General features: G+C 33.0%; 3 protein-coding genes and 1 pseudogene across 3 annotated transcripts; 3 read left to right on the top strand and 1 right to left on the bottom strand.

Moving 5' to 3' along the window:
- Positions 1-646: 646 nt before the first annotated feature.
- Positions 647-1,192, top strand: LOC120120043. The gene has a single exon (XM_039139797.1). The coding sequence runs from the start codon at positions 647-649 to the stop codon at positions 1,190-1,192; it is 546 nt and encodes a 181-aa protein (XP_038995728.1).
- A 3,792-nt stretch (positions 1,193-4,984) lies between these two features.
- LOC120120042 lies at positions 4,985-6,082 on the top strand. The gene is made up of 3 exons (XM_039139796.1): positions 4,985-5,541; positions 5,608-5,710; positions 5,822-6,082. Exons 1-3 carry the CDS (start codon positions 4,985-4,987, stop codon positions 6,080-6,082), a joined length of 921 nt encoding a protein of 306 aa, XP_038995727.1.
- A 2,585-nt stretch (positions 6,083-8,667) lies between these two features.
- Positions 8,668-11,465, top strand: LOC120120041 (annotated as a pseudogene).
- A 518-nt stretch (positions 11,466-11,983) lies between these two features.
- LOC120119620 lies at positions 11,984-13,071 on the bottom strand. The gene has a single exon (XM_039139431.1). The coding sequence runs from the start codon at positions 13,020-13,022 to the stop codon at positions 12,429-12,431; it is 594 nt and encodes a 197-aa protein (XP_038995362.1). The 5' UTR covers positions 13,023-13,071; the 3' UTR covers positions 11,984-12,428.
- Positions 13,072-23,128: the final 10,057 nt, after the last annotated feature.

Genomic DNA, 23,128 nt, shown 5'->3' with positions numbered 1-23,128 from the left:
ATATTACACTCTATTTAAATATGATTCAAAAGCTGTCTGTTTTTCTTTAAAGTTCAAGTCTATTTGGAGCCCATTATTAATTTAACTCATCTCTTGCAACGTAATTCTAAGAGGCATAGACTAATTTATCTTTTTGTTTGGTATGTACAATATAATTACTTAAAAACTCTTTAAATTAATAATTATTCATTTATCGATAAATTAATAATTTTTTTAAATTAATAAATTTCTTCAGTCCTGACATTATTAATTTATAGAGTTTTAACTGAGCTGAAGGTTCCTTTATTAATTTTACAGAGCTTCAGATAAAACGTTTTTACTTTTACAATTGTAATGAATACGTTGCATGAGAGGCACCACCTCAACCTTGAAGACGAAAGCGTCGAGCAAGCATCTCTAACGGCGGTAGAAGGGTTTCGGCCGGAGAAGAAGAGCGTTTGAGTTATCTTGAAAAGTACTTCTCCATTGTCTATATCTTGATGTCCCCGACAAATACAATAGTAAGCAGAACCTAAGGAAACCAAGATCCATTCCCTCGTATACCCTAACCCACGTGTGGCGGTTTTATCTTATTATATATATACACCACACGCCTAGCTTCTCTCGAAACTCACTCCAAAAACCATAATTCAAAGTTCAAACTATAATGCCGTTACAATCATCAAGAACCAAATCCTACGCGCCGCCCATCACCGCCTCCACCCATTCCCACTCTTCTTTTTCTTCTTCAAGGTCATCCGCTTCCCTCCGCTCTTCTCCTCAGTCTTCGCCTTCCGTCTCTCCCAACCGTTCCCTCTCTTACGATAACAAGAACAACGCGCTTCCCCACCACCGCCGGAAGAGGACGTGTTTGTGTTCCCCTACAACGCACCTTGGGTCTTTCCGCTGTCCTCTCCATAAAGGATTCCCGCTGTCCAGGAATCATCCGAATGCTCCTCAACAATCGACGCCGACGTCGTTCAATCCCGGGAGTCCTTTGAATTTGAGGAGATTGGCCTTGAAGAATTCGTTAATAAGAATCGGAGAGTTGGTTAAGAGAACTTTAACGGCTCGTATAACTATAAGGCCTTCTTCGCATCAACAACGACGCCCGGCAACTTTTCACCCAAGGCCTAGCCGGCTTTCCATTATGTCTAAAGCCGATGATTCTTCAACTGTGTTAGGGTTTCTTTCCAACCAGCGAGCTCAGTGATTGCGTAAACAAGACTTGGCATATTTCGGATTTTCTTGTGCTTCTTTCATCGCTGTTACTGGTATGAATCGAATTTTTGTCAAGATTTTGTAGAGGATTTTTTAAATAATGTAATTTTAATTTGTTTTCTCTTTTTGGGAAGAGATTGAATTTTGGTGGTGGATTATATCAATAAATCTTTCTCTCTTGAAAATTTTAGGAAAGTAAGTTAAATTTAGGATTATTCGAGTAAATATCTAAGTTTGAGGATGCGATAAATCTTCAAAAACGTAATGTATTACTCTATATCTTTTTATTTGTGTTTATGTTTGTAATTCAACAATTTATAATCATATTTCAAGCATTTTAATATAAATTGCATCATATGCATCAGAAATTGTCTTACGTTTAATTTTATTGTTATCAGACAACGAAGATGCATCGATGAGTCAGAAGAAAACTATGATCAACTATCTGAAACTCTAAAATAGAAAGAAGTCTCATTAAATACAAAATTGACTCTTTTTAGGATTTTTAAAATGTAGACATAATCGAATTTCTGTTAAACTTTTGTTAGTGAAAATAGATATATTAGTAAATCTCTTTTTTCTTTCTTTCATTTAATATTTGAAGGGAAATTATAAAGAGTTGCGCTCAGGTTATATGTAGATATAAACTTGTTCTTTCTTGGGCAAGTTGCCCATTTGATCACTCACTCATTGTCTTATTTCTATTCTGTTCATTTAATTATTTTCGTTTACTGGTTATTAAATTGGAAGTGTGATATAATATAATAGTAGTTTTAATCCTCAAAACTTATATATTCTATCAAATTGATATTGTTTCTAAATAATTCAATAAATACTCGATATTCAAAATTCTTATCAGTTTGATTCTCATCATCCATGAGCATGCTTTTTCGAATTAACATTGTCAGAAATAAGATGATCCAATCTTATTCAGTCTCGTGACATAGAATGCAACTCGGTTACAAGATCACAAATTGCAGGAGCTTCGGGTGAAGTTTTGAAAGATTAATATTTCTTAACTCGGTTTAGTTTATTAGAAATGAAAGGGAAAAAGTATCTTAATACATTACCAGCCGTTGACGAGTGCGTGCAAAATTTCGTTCCATCGCCACAACCAACGGGGTTTATCAAGAACAGCCACTAAGCAAAAGATAGGAACCTTAAGTCCAGCAAACAGATTTCTCAATATGAGTCCGCAACTACATTAATTAAGTGCAAACAAACATTTCAAGATTCAGATACATTACCAACGCGAGTATGAACAGCCAAGGTCGTTTCTCAAGGTTCAAGGAGGAATGTTCAGAGAGTCGATGAATAGTATTCGAGTTTCCATTGCGGCATTTCACGAAAAGACTGATCCGGAAGCATACCTGGATTCGGAAGCCAATGTAGATCATGTGTTCGAGTGTCACAACTGTTCGGAGCAAAAGAATGTCAGATTGGCAACCGTGGAATTCATTGATTACGCCCTTGTTTAGTGGGATCAGTTGACTTCCACAAGAAGGAGAAATGGAGAGAGACCTATCAACAATTAGCAAAACATGAAAGTCATTATGTGAAGAAGGTTCATTCATGTTCATTATTACCGAGACTTATTCCAAAAGTTGCAAAACCTCAAGTAAGGCAACAAGAGCATGGAGGAATACTTCAAAGAGATTGAAGTGGCCATGATCCGTAGAAATGTCGAAGAAAACTAAGAACCAACCATGGTAAGGTTACTTTAGCTCACTCAATCCTTGGCAGCTCATACTATCTCAATTATGTCAAAGGGAATCTCACTTTAGCTTGAGACAGATCAAAGCATAAGGAAACTAGCTCGAGAGTAGCTGAAGTAACTGAACGGGATCTGACACTAACTGGAGAGTAGCTGAGAACTTATGGCAGCTGGAGTGACACTAGGTGTCTAGCCAAGCTAGCTTCTAGCTAGCTTACTAGCTTTCTAAGCTTATAGCTAGCTTACTAGCTTCACTAGTCACCTATGTCATCAACTAACATCTTCCTACATCATGCGAGCACCATATGGTCGAGAGTTCAGCATAGCACGGCGTGGAGAAGAATACAACATCAAAGCATCATGCGCACAATGCTTGCCGCCATGTGCTTCGTTAACATGGCATGTCCTTCATTCAAATGGCATTTACACTCACTTGAATTCAAACAAGGAGCCAAGCACGAATAGGCACACCTGTTCTGTCATGCACTCTCCACCACACAAGCAAGGTGCCAAAGTGAATCAACACAACACCATTCGGCCAAGGCTTCATACACCATTCATTTGAATGATTCATGGATCGAACCATCATCACCATTCGGCCAAAGGAGGATCAAGGAAAACCGAAGCATCACCTTTACTTTTCATCATTAATTGTTATAACTTTTCATTTAAACAATCATGTAAGTTCATGGAAGTGTCTTAGCCGAACATTGCATGTCTTTTCGGCCTAACCCCTTCACTTCTTATATATAGCCAATGTCTTGACTTTTGTAAGGCATCTCTCTTTGCTTGATTAATACAATTGTGAGGTTATCTCTTTGCTTAATTTTTTTTTGAAATTTTATAGACTTATCAAGTACTTAGGTGCTTGTGGCGTCAACCCCTTCTGTTTCCATTGATACTTGTGTTTCTTAACATATAAGGAAAGGTGTTAGACTCTTTTATAGTCTAGTTTCTTCCTTTTTTTTCTAAGATACTATCCACCAAATTACTTCCGCAGTCATACTCTTATCATTCATCATTTGCAGCCCATCATAGCACCTTTACATCAACCCTAAGTCTTCCCTTTGAGTCTATCTTCTTACAAGTACTTACTCATTCACTATATCCACAATCAAAAGGTAGTTTACCCTATATCACTACGACTACTTGAAAGTGAAAGGGTGTCTTTCAAATGTAATGGGTACAAATATTTTTAATGCATATTGCTGAATGGATAAAGTATGCGTCCAAAATATGAATATATTATGATAACCAAGTAACATTTGGTAGAGCATAGAATGTAATGTACAATGATAAGTCGAGCCACATACGTCGTAAACAATACCATTAGACAACCGAATCTCAAACTAGAGTTATCTACATTGATTTTTTTAAAAATCAAAAGATGACATTACGGATCGACCAAATAAAAGAGTTAATTGAGATCAAGTTGATAAAACATCGAAAGGAATGAGACTAAAACCCATGAATTATTCAGGCGTTATGTGAAGGAAAATCCAATTTAATTGATTGGAGATCCTAAAATCTAAGTTCAATTGGACAACCTACTTGTATAGACCTTTTATGGTCATTTTAAGGTTCTTATCTCAAGTTCATTTTTTTGATAAAAATAGTGACTAAAATATAAAAAATATTAAATAATGTTTTTAATGATCAATATATGTTTTGGTGAGTCAAACAACGTACATATTACCGTATAAGTAAGTTATCACAAACATTATTAAACATTCATATTATTACGTATTTCAATAATTAAACTTATATTAGATTTATATAAACTTATAAAGTATGAAATGTAGATGTTGAAGACTTAACGGAAAATATTTTAATATATTTAAAAACCTTTATGGTACATAATTTTAAACAATGATGTGACTCTAGTATCTTTTAGATTTTTATTGTTTTATTATTATAATTTAATATCTTTATCATAATATATGTACTATATAAAAAATAATATATGAAATAATTTAATATATTTATATTAATAAATAAAACCCATAGATAAAAAAATAATAACAAAAAAATCAATATATGCGCTGCAGTTGTATATAATTTCGTGCTCATATGGCTTGGTCTATTGGAGATGATTCTGCTATTAATCCTTGGGAGGATATCTGGATTCCTCATCTGGGTCCCTTAAGGGATAATGTAATTGATCCCTCGACACAGCAGCTCTACCCCCGCTTTGAAGATCTCATGACTAATACAAGTTCTTGGAATTATACTCTGTTATCTTCTTTATTTCCTGCAGATGTTTTGCCTCATTTTGCTAGCATTCGCTATCCTATCATCGGTTATACTAAAGAATCTTGTAATTGGCGTTGGCACGATAATTTCTCAATCAGCAACGCCTATGAAAAACTCATGGAAAATAATTGGGAGCCCCATTCCACGGTTTGGAAAACAATTTGCAATGTTGAGCGTTTTCAGAGAACCTTATCCAATTCGGCCATCTGCACAATTTTTCGGACCTCTAATGAAACAGTTCTGCAAATTATAAGAGACTGCAGCTTTGCTCGCGATGTTTGGAACCATGTTTCTCCGCAAGCGTCACTTCCGACTTTCTTTACTGCTGAGCTTCATGATTGGATTTTGCAAAACATTAACACAACCGCAACCTGGTCTATCTTTGACATCCACTGGAATTTAATCTTTGCTTCTATTTGCTGACATCTTTGGAAAACTAGGAACAGCTGTATTTTTGCCACGAGTTCCACCGATTATTCAAATGTTATTCATCATAGCTTACTCTGGGCAAAACATTATAGCACTTGCAGCAATTCGCTTGATGTAAAGGCCACCCCCCTCCCCCACCGACAGCAAGCTCTCATCAGCTGGACTCCCCTACCATTTCAGTGGATATCTCTTAACACAGATGGCGCTTTATGCTCATGAACGAAGATAACTACCATCGGTGGCCTCTTGCGTTATAGCTCTAGACATTGGCTAGGTGGCTTCAATCGCACCATTGGTTTTCCAAATGCTTTACAAGTAGAACTATGGGCCATTCATGATGGTCTTTGTCTTGCCTGGGACCTTGGCTACAGATTAATTCAAATCCGATTAGATTGCCAGAAAGCTATAGCTATCATCAACGATCCTAATGCTCTCTCCTGTCAGCTTCCCCTTGTTACTTGTAAAGCTACTAAGTTGGGAGCTTGATTTTACTTGGACCTATTGAAAAGCAAACTTTTCTGCTGATGCCATGGAAAAAAAATGCCACCCCAGACCATTTTGATATGGTTTATCACTCCCTCGCCCCGAATTTTGTTTAACACTTGCTGCAACGCGACTCTAACGGCCCCCTACTGTACTTACAGACCTGCCTAGTTAGGTGTCCCATCTCTCTATCATTAAAAAAAATATTATAGCTTTGGTTAAATTCCATTAAAGTTCCTTGTACTGTTCGATTTTGTTGGATTTAGTGATTATTTAGTACAAAAATATATGCATATTTAGAATAGATGAAAATGATATAATGTTTGTTAAATTGTAAAAAAAAACCGCAATGGAATGTTTGTCACACCACCACATGAAAAATAATTTCAAATTATTCGATATAATAGAAAAATAAAAGTACACATTTTTTTATATAAAAAAACCCCTTTAAATCATTAAATGAATAATAGAATAAAAGTCAAGGTTTAAATATTTATAGAAATAGTGAAATTAATTAATATAATCACAATTTAAAAGAATTGTTGTTATTCTTTGAGGTATTTGGTTCAAGTATCAAGAATGTCAGGAGTTTGAGCGTTCAATGTCAAATAGTTGAGAATTATCTTTAAACATATATTGTCTTATACTTATCCCATATTAATAAAAAATCTTATAATAGAATACCTATTTAAATTTAGGATAAATTACACTATTTCTCATTAGACTTTATTCTTTCTCCTATTTTACTCATTGTACTTTTAGTTTTTCTAACTGGCTCCCTAAATTTTCGAATTACTCTTGTTTCGACCGTTATGAATTTTTTATTATTATTTTCATATGACGTGCTATTTATATTATTATTTAAAATAAAAAATAAAAAATAAAAAATAAAAATAGAAGGTGGTCGGTCGTCGACCGTCGTAGATGATGGTTATTCGATCCCAAATTTTATTGCTCACTTCGCCTTGACACTATGCGTTCGAATTCGTCCTCCATGTTTAATCGAGATTCAATGAGTTTTTGGACATTTTCTGGTTAAACAACCACCATATTTGGACTCAGGGGTCGAGGCGAATGACCCATAAAATTTAGAATCAAATGACCACTATCTACAATGATCGACGACGGTTGACAGTGACGTACAATCACCTTCTATTTTCATTTTATATTTTAAATTATTTTTAAATTAAATAATAATAATAAATACCATATCATATGAAAATAATAATAAAATTATTTAGAGTGAAGCAATTTGAAAGTTCAGTGAAGAAATTAAAAAAATTAAAAATATATTAAATAAAATAGGAGAAAAAATAAAGTTAAGTGAGGAATAATATACCTTATTCTTAAATTTAAATCACAAAGCAAATATGATGTTAACTTAAATTTAGTTTACATATGAAATAAAAAAAATTAAAAGCATTTTACAAAAAAATATTAATATTTTTATAGTTCAAATTATTATAAAATAATATTTGGTCAAATATTATTTTAATCTATATGTGTATAAATATTACTTTAATGAATTTAATTTATTATTTTTTTACTAAACTAAAATGTTTATAAAGTGATAGATGTTTTAAATAGTATCAATCATTTGATAATGAACATTTAATCATCACTATTGTAATTATTAGTGTTCGAATTCAAAATCTTTAAAAATAACAATCATTTCTTTGTTTAATGAAGTAATATTTCATGTAATACGACCTATTATTTTAATTGAACATCCTTTCATATGTGCATGGATTGTATATCATTATGTGTGCATGTATACATTCATGATATTTTTCTTGATCAAAGCACTTTATGATTTTTAAAGCATGGTTACAGTATTAAAAGAAAGTTTGGTATCAATAAATTCCATTAGATTCAGCCTAAGAGGCTGTTTGGTTCAAGGAATGTAGGATTTTCATGAGAATGTAATTCAAATTCTCATATTTGGTTGGTCGAGAATCTCATTCTCAGTAATATTTTATTATCAATAGTAGATTTTTGGGGTCTATTACCGGGAATGTCATTACTTCTCTTTCCTTAGGTATTATTGGATTACCGACGTTTTAGACTAAAATGATCTTAAAAAAAATTTCTCAAAAATATCATTATTTTGTCATTGAATAATAAAAAATCTACAAAAGTTAAATTATAAATTTATTCTTAAACTATTTTAGATTTATAAAAAAATCTATAATTAAAATTTTATATAAAGTTCAGCGGATAAAATAAAATTTTACCCTTTCATTAAACCTTTTTATATTTTTAATTTTATAAAAAATATATATATATAAATTTTATGAATTTAATTTTTATAAAGAAAATATATAAATATTTTTCAACTTATTAAAAAATAAATATATAATAAAAACGATTTAGTTAAATATATATTCCAATAATCTTTTATTTATTTAACCAAACACGATAATCTTATATTTCTACAAAACCAACCAAACACAAAATACAACATTTCTAATCCCCAACCACCCCACCAACACATACCCACACATAATATACGCTGGTTACCTCAAATGCCCAGGAACAAAAACAAAAGTGGCTAAGCTAGAATAGAAACCCAGGAAGGTTGGAAGCAAAAGCCAATGCCAAAGCTGAAACCGAAACTAAAAGCAGGGAGCAGGCCACCGTGGGTTGGCTTAGCCGCCGCCGTATGGGTTGAGATATCAGGAGGTAACGCCTACAACTTCCCCTCTATTCTTCTGCTCTCAAATCGGTGTTGGGTTTCAGCCAGCAACAAATCACACTCTTGTGAGTTGCGAATGATGTTGGGGAGAGTTTTGGACTCCTCCCTGGTATTGCCTGCAATCATTTCCCTTCTTGGATAGTTCTTGTCGTTGGTGTCTTCACTTGTTTCTTGGGATATGGTGTTATCTGGCTTGCTCTTACCCAAACAATTCATGCCCTGCCTTACTGGGCGGTAAGTTCACTTCCCATGTTCTATAATTTTGGGTTTTCTTTGCATCTTTGTCTATTACCTTGCTGAAATTGAACTGATTGTTTGTTGGTAAGATGATAAAAGAATACTAGGTTGAGTTTATATGTATGCAAATTTTGATTATGATCTCGTCATGTGAATCCTTCATGAGTAACGCTTTATTAAGGTGACTCCACTATTTTTATTATTTTGAAGGTGTTAGTTTACTTTGCATGTGGTGTGAGTGAATCTAAAGTTAGATGTGACAAACTGCGGTCGCATAGTGGAATAGCTGCCGTTATATAATGGTAGCGGCGGAGTTCGAAATCACTACCGTGGAAGTTAATGGTGTGAAGCAGAATCAAACCAATAATAATGGATGTGGCCGCAATTTAACGGTAGCAGCCAATTACAGTAATAGCAGGACGCTATTCCCGCTATTCTATTTTTTAAAAAAATATTTCCATTTTAAAAAACCATAGCGTTTATGATGTTTGCAATCGCGATAAACGCAACGCTATTGCAATCGCAATTTAAATCCCTTTATCTAGTCTCTATTCCCTGTGGAATTTGTGAAAACACAATGGTTCCTTGAAATAACAATAAACAAATAGGTCTATTCTTAATATCCCATGGAAGGAGATGAATCTGCTCTCCACCATTAGAGCTGCTTCGTGAAATTGGAAAAAAAATGTTTTGAGACTTGCAGCTGAATTTTCCCAAAATATCACCAGGTGAGTCATTACACTCGGAACTTCGTTCCTTGAAAAGACCGAGTCAGGAGTATGATTTGGGGCGAGTACTTACTGTTCCTGGTTAGCAAGTTCATCAATTATTTAATAATAACATAAAGAAAAATAGTATCCCCCGTCTTTCTAGCAGTTTGTAGATTCCAAATGTATCTATTTGAGTTAATGCTCTTAAGCCGTGGACTTTTGTATTGATTGATCTTTATAACTGCCTGGAAAAGCAGCCCAGTGCTTCTTAGTGGTTTGCAGAATTTGTGGGATTTTACTGATTATGATTATGAACCATGCGTAATGTTTTTTACTTTTATGTTTTTACAAATTAACAATGCCCATTTTAAATGCTATGGCAGTTATGGATTGCGCTTGCGGTTGCCTCTAATAGAAATGCATGGTTCGGCACAGCAGTGCTAGTAACTAACATGAGAAATTTCCCCCTCAGTAGGGGTACCGTTTCCGGCATCCTGAAAGGTTATGTTGGGATCAGTGCGGCTGTATACACATTATTATACAGCTTACTGCTTCAAAAGTCTGTTTCAAAACAACTGCTATTCCTTACTCTTGGCATTCCAGTGATTTGTTTGGCCTTGATGTACTTTATTCGCCCTTGTGCTCCTCCTTCCGGAGAAGACTCATCGGTTCATGCCCATTTTCTTCATCAGCATCAAATCTTGGATGTTTCTTTGAAAGTGAATATGCCTCGGATGTGGAAACTCTTCTTGCCGTTGGAGAGGGGGCAGTGAGGAAGAAAAGAAGACACCGTAGAGGGGAGGTCTTAAAGTTTTTTGAAGCTTTTGTCAAGGCTGATTTCTGGCTTCTTTGGGTTGTATATTTTCTTGGATTTGGTTCTGGTGTTACGGTTCTCAATAACTTGGCTCAAATCGGAGTTGCATTTGATGTAGATGATACAACAATATTGCTTTCCCTTTTTGGCTTCTGCAATTTCGTTGGCCGTCTTGGCTCGGGTGCTCTTTCGGAACACTTTGTCAGGTTATTTCTCATTGTAAAATTTCGATTTAGAAATTTCCATATAGGCTAAGTTATAAATATTCTCCTTCTATTTTCGAAACCGTTCAAAGAAATGATTCGGGTTTTCTTGCAGGACAAGAGCCATTCCTCGAACATTGTGGATGACCTGCTCGCTAATCTTGATGGTATTGGGGTTTGTTTTGTCCGCCTTAGCTCTCAGTGGCACTCTCTATGTTTCAGCTGCATTGCTCGGTGTCTGCTACGGCTTTCTATACTCTCTCATGGTTCCAACGGCATCAGAACTTTTTGGCTTGAAACATTTTGGCATCATTTACAACTTCATTCTGATGGGCAACCCTGTAGGCGCACTTCTTTTCTCAGGTGTGCTTGCAGGTTACGTTTACGATGCTGAAGCCACTAAGCAAGGAAGCTCCACCTGCTTAGGCCCTGAATGCTATATTCTTAACAATTCGAATACGACCAGTTTATCAGATGCTATATTCTTTTTGTTCCTTTCGTCTTGCTCGACCGTACGACCTCTGAAAAATCTTTTAAGTTATTATTCCCCAAGTAAAAGGTGGTGGCATGCCTGTTCTATGGTTTGGTTTGCTCCATGAAATAGCTTGTTGTTGTCATCATATCTGGTGCAGATTTTGCTGCAGATAATGAGTATATCCCAAGTTGTTTATCGAGCTTAATGATCGTATTCAGAGTGAGGTACGATTACTCACTAAAATCATTGTGATCGTATTCAGAGTGAGGTACGATTACTCACTCAAATCATTGTATCATCTTTTTGGGATTTTAATCCAATATATATACATATTGAACTCAATGAGATGGATGCATGTATTTTTAAGCTCCCCTAAACTCTACCCCTGTTTCTTCTCCAAGCAGTAACATCCCAAGTTATAATGTAATAAAAGAATAGGCTGTAGTTTTTATTAATAGTCTAGACAATTATAAAGTAATATTTATTTAAAATTTTATTAGTATATTGATAATGCACACACCTTGTATATACAGTTGCTCTAACTCGAAATCTTTTTAGAGAACGTCATTCCCTTTTAATATTAAGTTCGATTAATGGGTTTAGAATAAGATGTGGTTTAATTCAACTCATTCACGCAGTTATGTTTAAAATATGTCATTTAGAGTTGGTGTTCCATATATGCAATAATATTTCTTAAATCATATGAAAGAAAACTTAGAAGGAAAGGAAAGAAAAGGAAAACAAACACGTCACTCTAGATTTCTAGGGTTTTTTTTTTCTAGTACAATCTCTACTTTCATCCCCCGGTAAAAACAATCATTTTAAGATTTACAATACAATGGTTTCTTCTTACTCTGCAGATTCCCATACCTAGCAAGTGCCCCTTTTTCTCTCTTTTTCCCAAAGGGACTGACTCTTACCTTTTTCTTTCTGCTATCAAAAGATAAAGGCAGGGGAGACAATTTCATGACTGAAACACCACTAAAGATAAAATTACCAATCTACCCCCAAAAAACACTGGTGGAAACTACAAAAAAAAAAAAAAAAACCCCTCTCTCACCATTGAAATCAAACATAACTGTTTATCCCCAAAAAAATAATAACTGATGTGTGTGGAAGAACCAGCCGATCAGTGATCGACATCATCGTCACATATTGTCTTCCTTGAATGTTGTTTGTAATGAAAAAGAGACTAAAACCGAAAACAAATCTTGTTCAATTTGGTTTCAAATCTTGAAACATAGTATCCCACCTGATCTCTTCAACAGCAGTTGACCAATATCCATCTTCATCTTCATCCATTTTCTCCTCCTTGTGGTAATCAAACACCATGGGACTCGAAAAGCTCTCGACTCGAGCAGGCCTCGAGACCAGCAAAGGAGTCCCATTGGTAAGCAACAGCCTCCCCCCCGGTGTGCCCAACACCAGCTTCTTATTCCTCTTCAACATTGCACCTTTCCATTTATTAGCATATCCGGACCTACTCCTCGGGTTAACCACCACAAGAGCCGACTGATCAGGGCGGCAAACCAACGTCCCGATGTACTTGGCTAAGCTCCTCTTGGTACTCTTGATGGCCAAAAGAAGTCTGGACACAGGCCTTGGGGTCACACCTGATCTGTGTTTCCTGGCCAGCTTGAGGATTTCGAGCCTGTCTTTAGCTATTGAGATGCCCATGCTTTGGAGGAACTCATGGTTGAAGTAAAGTATGTCGTCTTCTTCGAGCTCGTTGTGGGAGAAAGCGAGGGCGTATTCGTAGACTAGGGAGGGGTCAAGGCCTGTTTTTGAGAGCCATGTGAACCAGTCCATGGCACCTTTGGGTGTATGAGTGTTTGTGCCTCTTGTCTCACGGGGGGCGTTTATATAAACCACTAATTACAAAGAAGCCTATACATTTGAATTGGTAAAAAAGTGGGGACACTTCAGCCTTTTATTTTATTTTCTTTTGTAATTGAGTTGTTGGTTGAATCTTGACAGTGACCGAAAGAGAAGGTGGCCTGCCGTGGGGTTTAGTTCAGATGCCCATGCCCCCATTTCTCAACTTCCCTCCAAAATTGGGCAAACTAGATCCTGGTGTTTATGGAGCTATATATATATATATATATATGATATAAAAATTAATTAAACATACACAAATTAATAATTTTTCAATTGTCCCAACTAATTATAAAATAGTATCATTTAAAATTTTCTTATTCTATTAACAATATATACAGATCCTACGGACGCAACTACTCAAATCTGTATATTTTAGGGAAAATCTGTATATTTTAGAGAAAATGACATTCTCTGCTCAAACTCAAATCTTTTACTAAAAAAATATTTTCTTTCATAATTGAAACCACTTAATATATTAGTAATTTTTAAAATTCATATAAAACATATTTAGAATATAAGCAAAATATAAAAAATACATGTTTGATGAAATCAAACTAGTGAAGAAGGTGGACCAAGGATACTTTGTGAAAAGCTCCCAAAATGAATTGCTTGACTGCCCATCAATCACGGTGTGGGAAAGAGAGTGATTTGTGGGGGCAAACACCTCCTTGTTCTTTGAATGCATTTGGAGTGAAAGACAATCCAAACTCTTTTGTTTTAGGATTTCAACATATATATGTATTCAGATGCATTAACAAGTTCTGGATAAATAAATGAAGTCAGATATATTAATGTTTTAGTTAGGGTTAGAGGGTGTTATTTAGACCAAAAGCAGCTCTATTATATTCAATGGTTGCTAATGATTTCACGCCATGCTCTCCCTTCAACTACTCTCGAGGTTGTTAACCTGTGGACTTCAAGAGTTGAAGGATGTTGGTGCAACCATGGGATTACATTTAGCACCTTGTTTCAAAATAATAAACCTACCAAATATAGGTCAGCGATTAAAAAAATATTATTTTTCTTAAGTCACTCGGGTTTAAACAATTGTATTTACATGAGTTTAGTCTAATTTATAGAGGTGAAGAGAAACAACCAACTGGTTTTGTTTTCATAACCATTCAATTGATAGTTTTATTCTTTTATATTAACTTAATTTTGACATTTCTATTAAATATTTCAACCCGGTCTGCAGGGAGTTTTTTTTTTTAAGAGTGAATCAGGTACACGTTTGATTTTTTAATAATGAATATTTTCACTATTTACCATAAATAATAAATGAAAAAATTGGATCGCGAGCCATGTACACGTCTTCTAATTGTAAACTTCATTTATGTAATGCAGAATCTTTAGTTTGGCAATAAAGAAGAAAGGGAGGGTTGGCTTCCAATTTATTGTAATAATATTGTATTAGGTGTTGTCTGCCATCACTAAGTATTTAAATAGTAATTATCACTTCATAATATGTCATTAACATTTAATCTTTTATTATTTATTTATTTTAGATTAATTCACACAATTCAAGAATCAAATGACATTGGTGGTTAAATGGATGGTTATTATCTCTAGAAGTTTCAAGTTTGAGCACCGTGACTGTAGGATATTTGAGCATGTATTTGACCCACAACGTTCATTTTAGAGTAAAAATGTCCCTCCATAAATAGAATTTATTAATTAACAAACAATTAGCATTTCAAAATAGGAGTTTTTTTTACTCTTAAAATAAAATTTTGGGAGATCAAAATACTCTGCAATAAAATAATAAAGATCAAAGTGACTATTTACTCAAATGATAGGGGCTTTTTATCCTAAAATAAGATGTTAAAACCAAAATGCTCTAAAAGAAAAGAATATAGGTCAAAATAACAATTTTAATAAACATTGAGAGACTAATTATAATGTTATATCAGTAAATAAATAAATAATCTCTATCGTCTATTATTATTCATTCAAAAAAAATTAATATAAAATAATTTCTTTTCATTATGTAAATAAAATATAACTCATATAACAATCATTTAAACTATTAATATCATAGTGTTATAACAATTTATGAGAGAAAAAGAAGAAGAAAAAATCACACGCGTGATATCATAGTGTTATAACAATTTATGAGAGAAAAAGAAGAAGAAGAAATCACACGCGTGATGTGAGTTGATTTACACGCAATCGTATTGAATTTATTTATTCATATTTATTATTTCAAAATTTAACATTAAAAATGAAATATAGAGGTTCCCCACGTATATATACACATTTAACGAAGAGTTTATCATTACACTGCGAAATTTGATTGGGAGAGAGAATTTCTGTTAGGGTAAACTACAATTTTAGTATTTCAATTATCACTTTTATTTTATTTTGATCACTTAATTATTATTTTCTTTAAAATCATATCTAATATTATATTTTAGTTTCATTTTGATCACCTATTGTTAAAAAAGTAACAAAACTGGTGACATGGATTTTTATGATGATGCATTATTATCTTATGGTGACATGCCAATATTAATGTTAATGTTTTAGTGGTGGGTGACAACTATAAAATCAAAACGTAACGTTGGATATGATATTAAAAGTAGAGAAAATAATCTCAGTGACCGAAAATACGTTATAATATACGATTTTAACCAACTTTTTTTGGATTTGCCAAAATGGTCAACAAAATCGCAACGCGAACTCTAATTTTTCAACTCAGTTTTCAAATTCGCAACGCGAATATCCAGATTCGCAACGTGATTGTAAGAATCACAACGCAATTTTGAAAAATGTGTTGCGATAGTTAAAATGTGTTGCGAGAGTTTGAAAAACGTGTTGTTGCGATAGTGAAAAAGTGTTGCGATAGTGAAATATCCAAAATAAGTTTACATTTTAACTATTCCAAATTCACGTGGAGTTTGAAACAATAAAGAATGTGTTGCGATAGTGTAAAAGATTCCCAAGCAATTTGTAAGATCTTAGTTTGAAACAATAAAGAATGTGTTGCGATAGTGTAAAAGATTCCCAAGTGTTTGCAATGCTCAATCCCACATAGTATTGGAAACACTATTGGGAATGAGTATTTAAGGCTAGGATTTCCCACTTCCTTGTTGAGTGGAAGAGAATAAGGGGGACTCTCGCGCACCGTCGCCGTCCCGTCTTGGGTCGTGGTCGTGGTAATACGTGTCTTCGACAAGTCGTATTGCGATTTAGAGATCGTATTGCGATTTTTTTGGTCATTTTGGTAAATCGAAAAAAAGTTGGTCAAAATCGTATATTATAAGACATTTTCGGTCACTGATGTTATTTTCTCTTAAAAGTAATTGAGCAATTAAAACGAAATAAAAGTAATAGTTGAGGTAGTTTAACTTTCTTTTAATAGGAACATATAATGTTTTAGAAAATACTTGACTTGAAATTATTATAATTAAGCTGTTTAACTCATGCTCTAGTTTATATTATCTAATCTGCAAATGCAGCATAAAAGAGTTTCTTAAGTTGATTTCTTGACTTGCCTTTGCCTCTTGTTTTTTTTCCAAATTATGACTATTCTTTTACTAAAAGAACATTTAATTTCCGTATGTTAAATTTATATAAATTATTTTGTCAACGTCAACTAGCATCAATAAATCGAAACAAAATAAACACAGAAATAATACATTTAAAACCCTTTATTAAATGCAAGTACTTTTTTATTTGTAAATAATAATTAATAAAGTATGGTCCGCGCTGGACTGCCGTATTATATATCTCTTATGTTATTTTTAGCTTATGATTTAGATAATTTTAGTATAATTTAAATAGCATATAATTAAAAAAAATTAATTGACATTTTTTCTCTCCTTTCTCTTCTACCTTCTTCCCTCGATTATAGAGTGTTGTTTTGTTAAATCTTCTAATTATTAAAAGTTATAAAATAGTCTTTCAATTATAGAGTGTTGCTTTGTTGAGTCACTTGACTATTAAAAGTTACAAAATGGTCGCTCGACTATTTATAGGTTCTCAAATCTTTTTTTTTTGTTAAAAAAATCATTACAGTCTGAGTTGAACGTTAATTTATTGAATAATACATGATAAAAATCTTATTCAAGAATCTTAAAAGACTATTATATTTCAGTCATCATGTTAACGTTCAGTTCAGACAACTGTCAATTTTTAATAGTCGAGAGACTTAACAAAGTAATGTCTTATAGCCAAAAAAATCATTTTATAACTTTTAATAGTCGGGAAACTCAATAAAACAACATTTTACAATCGATATACGATTTGAATTCTTTACCCTTTTTTTATATTAATAAACTAAAAACGTTTATTTCTTGATAAACCATATATTAATTTTAACAATCCGTTATTTTTTTGTCCCGTAAAATATAAGCCAGTATTAAGTAATTAAGTGATCAAATAGAGGTTTGCTCCTTAATCCATTTCTCTAACCTTTTTTCTTTAAAGAAAAGGAAGTTTTAGGGTTCCCTTTGCTAGCAATTAGAGCCATTTTGTGGAGACCTAAATTAAAGGACCGTAAGAGATGGGAAGATGTGGCACCCTAAACTCGTCTTATATTAAAGGGTGGGTCATGATCCTTTATGATTTTTGAGTATACTACTAATATATCATTAATAAAAACCACTACGATCAACAACCATTAATTGACTATATTTAATTTAACATTGTTCATTAAATGTTCTTTTCAGGAAAATAAGCTACACTTAATTGATTTAATAGCTCAAATAGCGAGGCATGTACCCCCGCTACCTAATTCGATAGTTCTACATGGACATGAGGCATAATAGTACCCATAATTCAAAATTAAATAATAATTCAACAAAAAAATGTTATTTTCATTATACATCCTATGCTCCGGCTGGTACAATTATATCATACAATTGTATCTCTTTAATCATTGAGACTATTTGATGAATTAAAAAATTTGAGTAAATTAAAAAAAATATTTAAACATAATTTAATAATTTCTCGTATACTTTATTATTTTTAAAATAAGAATAATTTATCTTTATAACGCATGTTTTTCGGAAAGTGTTAAGACACAAATATCATTCACACACAAAATTCCAGCTTTGGAAGTGATTGTGTTGTGAACGAACAAAAAAAAAAGGGAGGAAAATGATGGTGTTGTGGGCATACTCACATTGGACAAATATTCACATGGCCCTATCAATTATACTTTTGAAATTTCAAAGACCGAAAGAGATTAAAGACTATTCCCATGTGAATACTAAATTTGGTATATGTTTACAAAACTTTGTTCTTTCCTTCATCCCACCTCGTCTTTATCATTTTCCTATAATAATGAATTCAAAAATAATTTTTAAAATTAAATACACATACATTAATAATATAAACTTTTCGTATAAGATAAAAAAATGAATACAATTACTAAAACAAATAATTAATAAAAAAATTGAATTTCAATACGGATGTATCCACCATGAGCTAAGGGTGAATCCACCACTATTTTCATATCATATTTAAATTATTTAAAACTAAAATTTATTATAAATTTAAATATATTTAAGTTTTTTTATATTTTAACAATAATAATATTTGATTAAATTAGAATTTAATCTATATCATCAGCATCCTTTAATGTATTATTTATGCAAATTAAAAATAAAATAGATAATTTATCCCCTTGTTCGCATGAATGGGTTTTGAGATCCAAAGCACAACTACTCATGATGCTAAATAGTGCAGGATCTTGCAAATTGCAAAGTGTTACACAACCACCATGCAAACATATATTGTATAGATTCACTAATATTAATATAAAATTAGTTTATATATTATAATATTAACTCTTTTAAAGATTAATTTTAATAATTTGATCATTGAATTCGAAATCAAGGGTTAGATTTCAAAATTATTGAAACGAAACTAAAAACTCCGATCATTCGAGTACCATGAGTATCAAAAAAAAATCTTAAATGAGTTTCGAAATTTAAAATTAGGTTTTGAAACTCAAGTACACTAGAAAATTTAAAGTTCATTTGTTTTGGGTCTTAAACCTTTAGACCAGTTTCAAAACCGAGCTTCAAAAATAGTTAGTAATTAACTAATTACTATTTATTAAGAGTCATCATGCTTGTGTTTGGTATGATCATTTTATTCTGTCGCGGACAACATAATTGCCCTAAATAGTTTCATAGGTAACTAACATGTAATAACTTTTTTATTTTATTTTATATATGCATGCGCATGCAAATCTCAAAAAACAAAAAACAAAAAATACAACTATTAACTAAGGATAAATTATACCATTCACCGGTCAACTGTCTTCTTATTCTAATTTTGGTCATTAAAGTTTAAAAAAATTCAATTTAATCATTCGAATTTTGGATTACTCCTATTTTGACCACTCTACGATGATATCGATTTTTTATCGGTATTTTCATATGACATGATATATTTTATGAGTATTTAATTCCATTTAAAATTATAATAAAAAATAAATTTAAAAACCCTAAATTATACCCTTAAAATTTAGACTTCAAATTTTGGATTACCCCTATTTTGGCCACACTATAATGATGTTGATTTTTTATCAGTATTTTAATATGATAAGGCATAATCCCTAGATTAAATCCTAAATCCAAATTATAACCTCATCCTCGATAGATTCACCCTCATAAGTACGGTCGGTGACTCATCGATGATCTCACCCTCAAATCGCAACCCTCCACCTCACGTTCACGATCTACGGTCTCACCCCAACCACTACTTCTTCCCTTGTTAGGAACTCATACCAACAAAAGACTCAACAAATATTGTCACACCAAAGTCGATGAACTCTTTGTTGTAAGTCATAAGTCGCCACCAACACCTCAGATAAGATATTCGTCTTCTTTTCCTCGAATGCTTCCACCTATTAAACCCAACACACACCCTGACGTCTCACGTTGCTCTGAACGTTTGTCCTTGATCTGGCGAAATTGTTTGGGGAATGTTTATGGGTTCAAGATTACGAGAGTTTGAAAGGTTTTGGTTTCTGACATGTTCAATGAAGGTGTCGCTGATGAAGGTGTCTTCTATGAGCGTGTGGCCAGTTAGAGTGAAAATTTGGTTTTAAATTTGTATATTAGGGATTAAGATTAGGGTTTACAGATCAAGGTTTGGGATTAAAATTAGGGTATTTTAGTTTTTTAGTTTTAAACCCTATACGGCATTAAATACAATTAAAACATGTCATATCATAGGAAAAATACTAATAAAATAATATATATCATCCTAAAGTGATCAAAATAGGAGAAATTTGAAACTAAGTAGTTAAAATAAAAAAAATTGAACTTCAATGATCAAAATTGGAGTTAGAGCGTAATTTACCCATTAACTAAAGATGCTTCTTTAATCCAAGATTACGTAAAGATACTGATGAGCAGGTTAGCTCGGGTGGTTCAAAGAAATATTATACCAACTCAAATTTGATGTTCGACAATTGATCTACAAACTCGTTCCTTCATTTGTAAAAATCAAATTTGTTTTTAATTTTTAAATACCATGTATAAACTATAAATTTAACTTTTTATATTAATTTAATAATTTTTTATGTACTCGGCACTTTTAAAAATTTTGAAGTCCAATCTTATTCATATAATAATCATTAAATTTATTAAATAAAAGTTTATATTAATTAATTTTTATATTATGAGTATGTTATAGATTGAACGTTTTAAATCTTTGGTTTTGATGTAATATTACGTTTTGGGTTTAATTTGGTCACTCATTGTTAAAAAGATAACGGTGATGCTGATGTGTCACCATAAGGTAATATCACATCATCAATGAAAATTTTTAAAAATATCACATTAGCATTTCTGTTAATTTTTTAATGATAGGTGGCCAAAATGAAACAAAAATGTAACGTTAGGTATAATTTTGAAAATAATAATAGTTAAGTGATAAAAATAGAACAAAAGTGATAATTTGATACTAACCTGTAGTTTACCCTAATTTTAATTGCAACAACGAGCTATTAGATTTTTACGGTAACGGAACAATAACATGAATAACGACTTATTATTGCTGCAATTAGCCATTACCTGATAAAATTGTAGTTGTAATCCTTCGTTATTAGTGTGATTCCGCTTCACACTCCTACTTTTGATAATAATGATTTCAAACCACACCACTACTAATATATAACGGTCACTATTATGCTATCCTACTATTTGAATTGTTGATCAAAAGTCAAAACACCATAAGATCACCATAACATACGCGTAAACCATATGGGGGGACACAGCGGAGCCATCTCATTCAGCAGGCATAAGAAGAAAGATAACCCGTGACAGAGAAGTTTGACTGCTAATTATATTAGCTTATTAGTTGACCCTATTCTCATATGTAATGGGATAAGGGGAGGTAGGATAGTAGGCTGCCCCAACGTCAGGTTGAGAGCAGCTTCCGTGAGAGACCTCCGGCAGTCAGAAATTATGAATTGCCCACCGTGAGACTCGATCTCACGACCACAAGGTTAAGAGCCTTTGATTTGTTGGGCAACCTTTTTTAATAGTATATATATATATATAAAGAAGAATAAGATGATTTACAATCTTAAAATGCCTTCCTCACTAATATTATTATGCAATAGGGGAATTTTGCTAGTACGCTATCAATAGTTATAATTTTCACCGTAAACCAAGCACGAATTTTCTCGCCATTTTCGTCACGAATTAATCCTCTTGTCGTGGTTAAATTGTTGCTTCATTCTGGAATAGAGAATTTCATGTGAGCTGATGAATTTAAAATTTCATGAGACAACTACCCCCACCCACCCCTTTTCGGTCTACGAACTTCATCCGTGCTTAGAATCCATACTCTCATTAATATGTCATAGATTCAAATTGAACTATCTAATAATTATTATAATAATCTAATACGATTTAGAATATAGTATTTGATAGCATTGTTTTGCTTGTGCTTGTTAATCAAGTGTCGTTGCATGATTTATAATATGGTATGTTTACCACGAAAGACTGTCTGTCTCAAACACAGAGTGGTTAGGTGGAGAATTGCTGGAAATCAGTTTGATTGGGTGTCGTCCCCTGCAATATAGAATGCATTGTATGGAAACTCATCCATGAAATGCTTCCAACAATGAGCGAGCAGCAAAGAGGGGTTATGGGACCGAAGATCCAATGAATGTAATTTTTTTGCTCTAACAGTGAGGAAACAGTCGATCACTTATTTTATTTTTTTCTTGTATTTTGTTTGGAAACTATGGTGCAGGTGGACCAAGCTATGAAATATCCAGTGTGCTTTTTAGCTTTCTAGAATCGTGGATTGGCTGTAGCCCGCTTCCAATATGGAACCTTATTGGATTATGGCGTTCTGCGCAATAACATGGTCTGTGTGGAAGAGCCGAAATGAAGTCATCTTCAAAGATCTTGTGTCAGATTGCATCCAAGTAGGCAGCAAGCTTAGTCTCTATTAATAGGAATCAGAATATGGATGCTGATAGACTCGCATCTGGCATTAATCGCAGGGTGGAAATGCTAAAGTTTGGTCCGTCTGTCAAACTGTCCTAAATGCTATTTTATGTCGGGAAAGGCAAGCGGTTTTATGGTGTACTGTTATGGGAGAGATTTTTTAACGAGGTCAAGGTTTACGACCCCAACCTTCACCTCATTGAAATAAACGACGACTTATCTTTCCCAAAAAAATACATTTATAGGATAGAAAGAGATGATGCTCGTGTTTCTTATTTTTCTCATCTGAGAACGCCAAGTGGAGTGGGTTTCACCAAATTAACATCCTTAATTACAAGTCTAAACATACAAGATTAAATTTATTATTATACTAATCATATGTATTAGTGTCAACATTCAGTCGGTCGCAAAATTCGAAGTCAACAATATTAGTGACGAAAGTATAAATTTTTAAAACTGGACTGCTAACCATTTAAATATGCTAAGACTTGGGGTGACTAATGGAGCATTAAAAAGATCAATGTAAATCACATTCATTTCTTGAAGTTAAAAGAAAGGCATGGAAAGCAGAAACCGAAAGAGACGCCATACATGCATACAACGTTTCTTAATGAA

The sequence above is a fragment of the Hibiscus syriacus genome, unplaced genomic scaffold (genome assembly GCF_006381635.1).
Source record: "Hibiscus syriacus cultivar Baekdansim isolate YM2019G1 unplaced genomic scaffold, ASM638163v2 tig00110332_pilon, whole genome shotgun sequence".
Lineage (NCBI taxonomy): Eukaryota > Viridiplantae > Streptophyta > Magnoliopsida > Malvales > Malvaceae > Hibiscus > Hibiscus syriacus.
This window is presented reverse-complemented; position numbering and strand designations above follow the sequence as displayed.

Coding starts and splice junctions, on each gene's coding strand:
- LOC120120042 (XM_039139796.1), top strand. CDS start 4,985: ATGGCTTGGTCTATTGGAGATGATTCTGCTATTAATCCTTGGGAGGAT. Junction 5,542..5,607: donor ATTAACACAACCGCAACCTG/GTCTATCTTTGA, acceptor TTGGAAAACTAG/GAACAGCTGTATTTTTGCCA. Junction 5,711..5,821: donor CTTGCAGCAATTCGCTTGAT/GTAAAGGCCACC, acceptor TCATGAACGAAG/ATAACTACCATCGGTGGCCT.
- LOC120119620 (XM_039139431.1), bottom strand. CDS start 13,022: ATGGACTGGTTCACATGGCTCTCAAAAACAGGCCTTGACCCCTCCCTA.
- LOC120120043 (XM_039139797.1), top strand. CDS start 647: ATGCCGTTACAATCATCAAGAACCAAATCCTACGCGCCGCCCATCACC.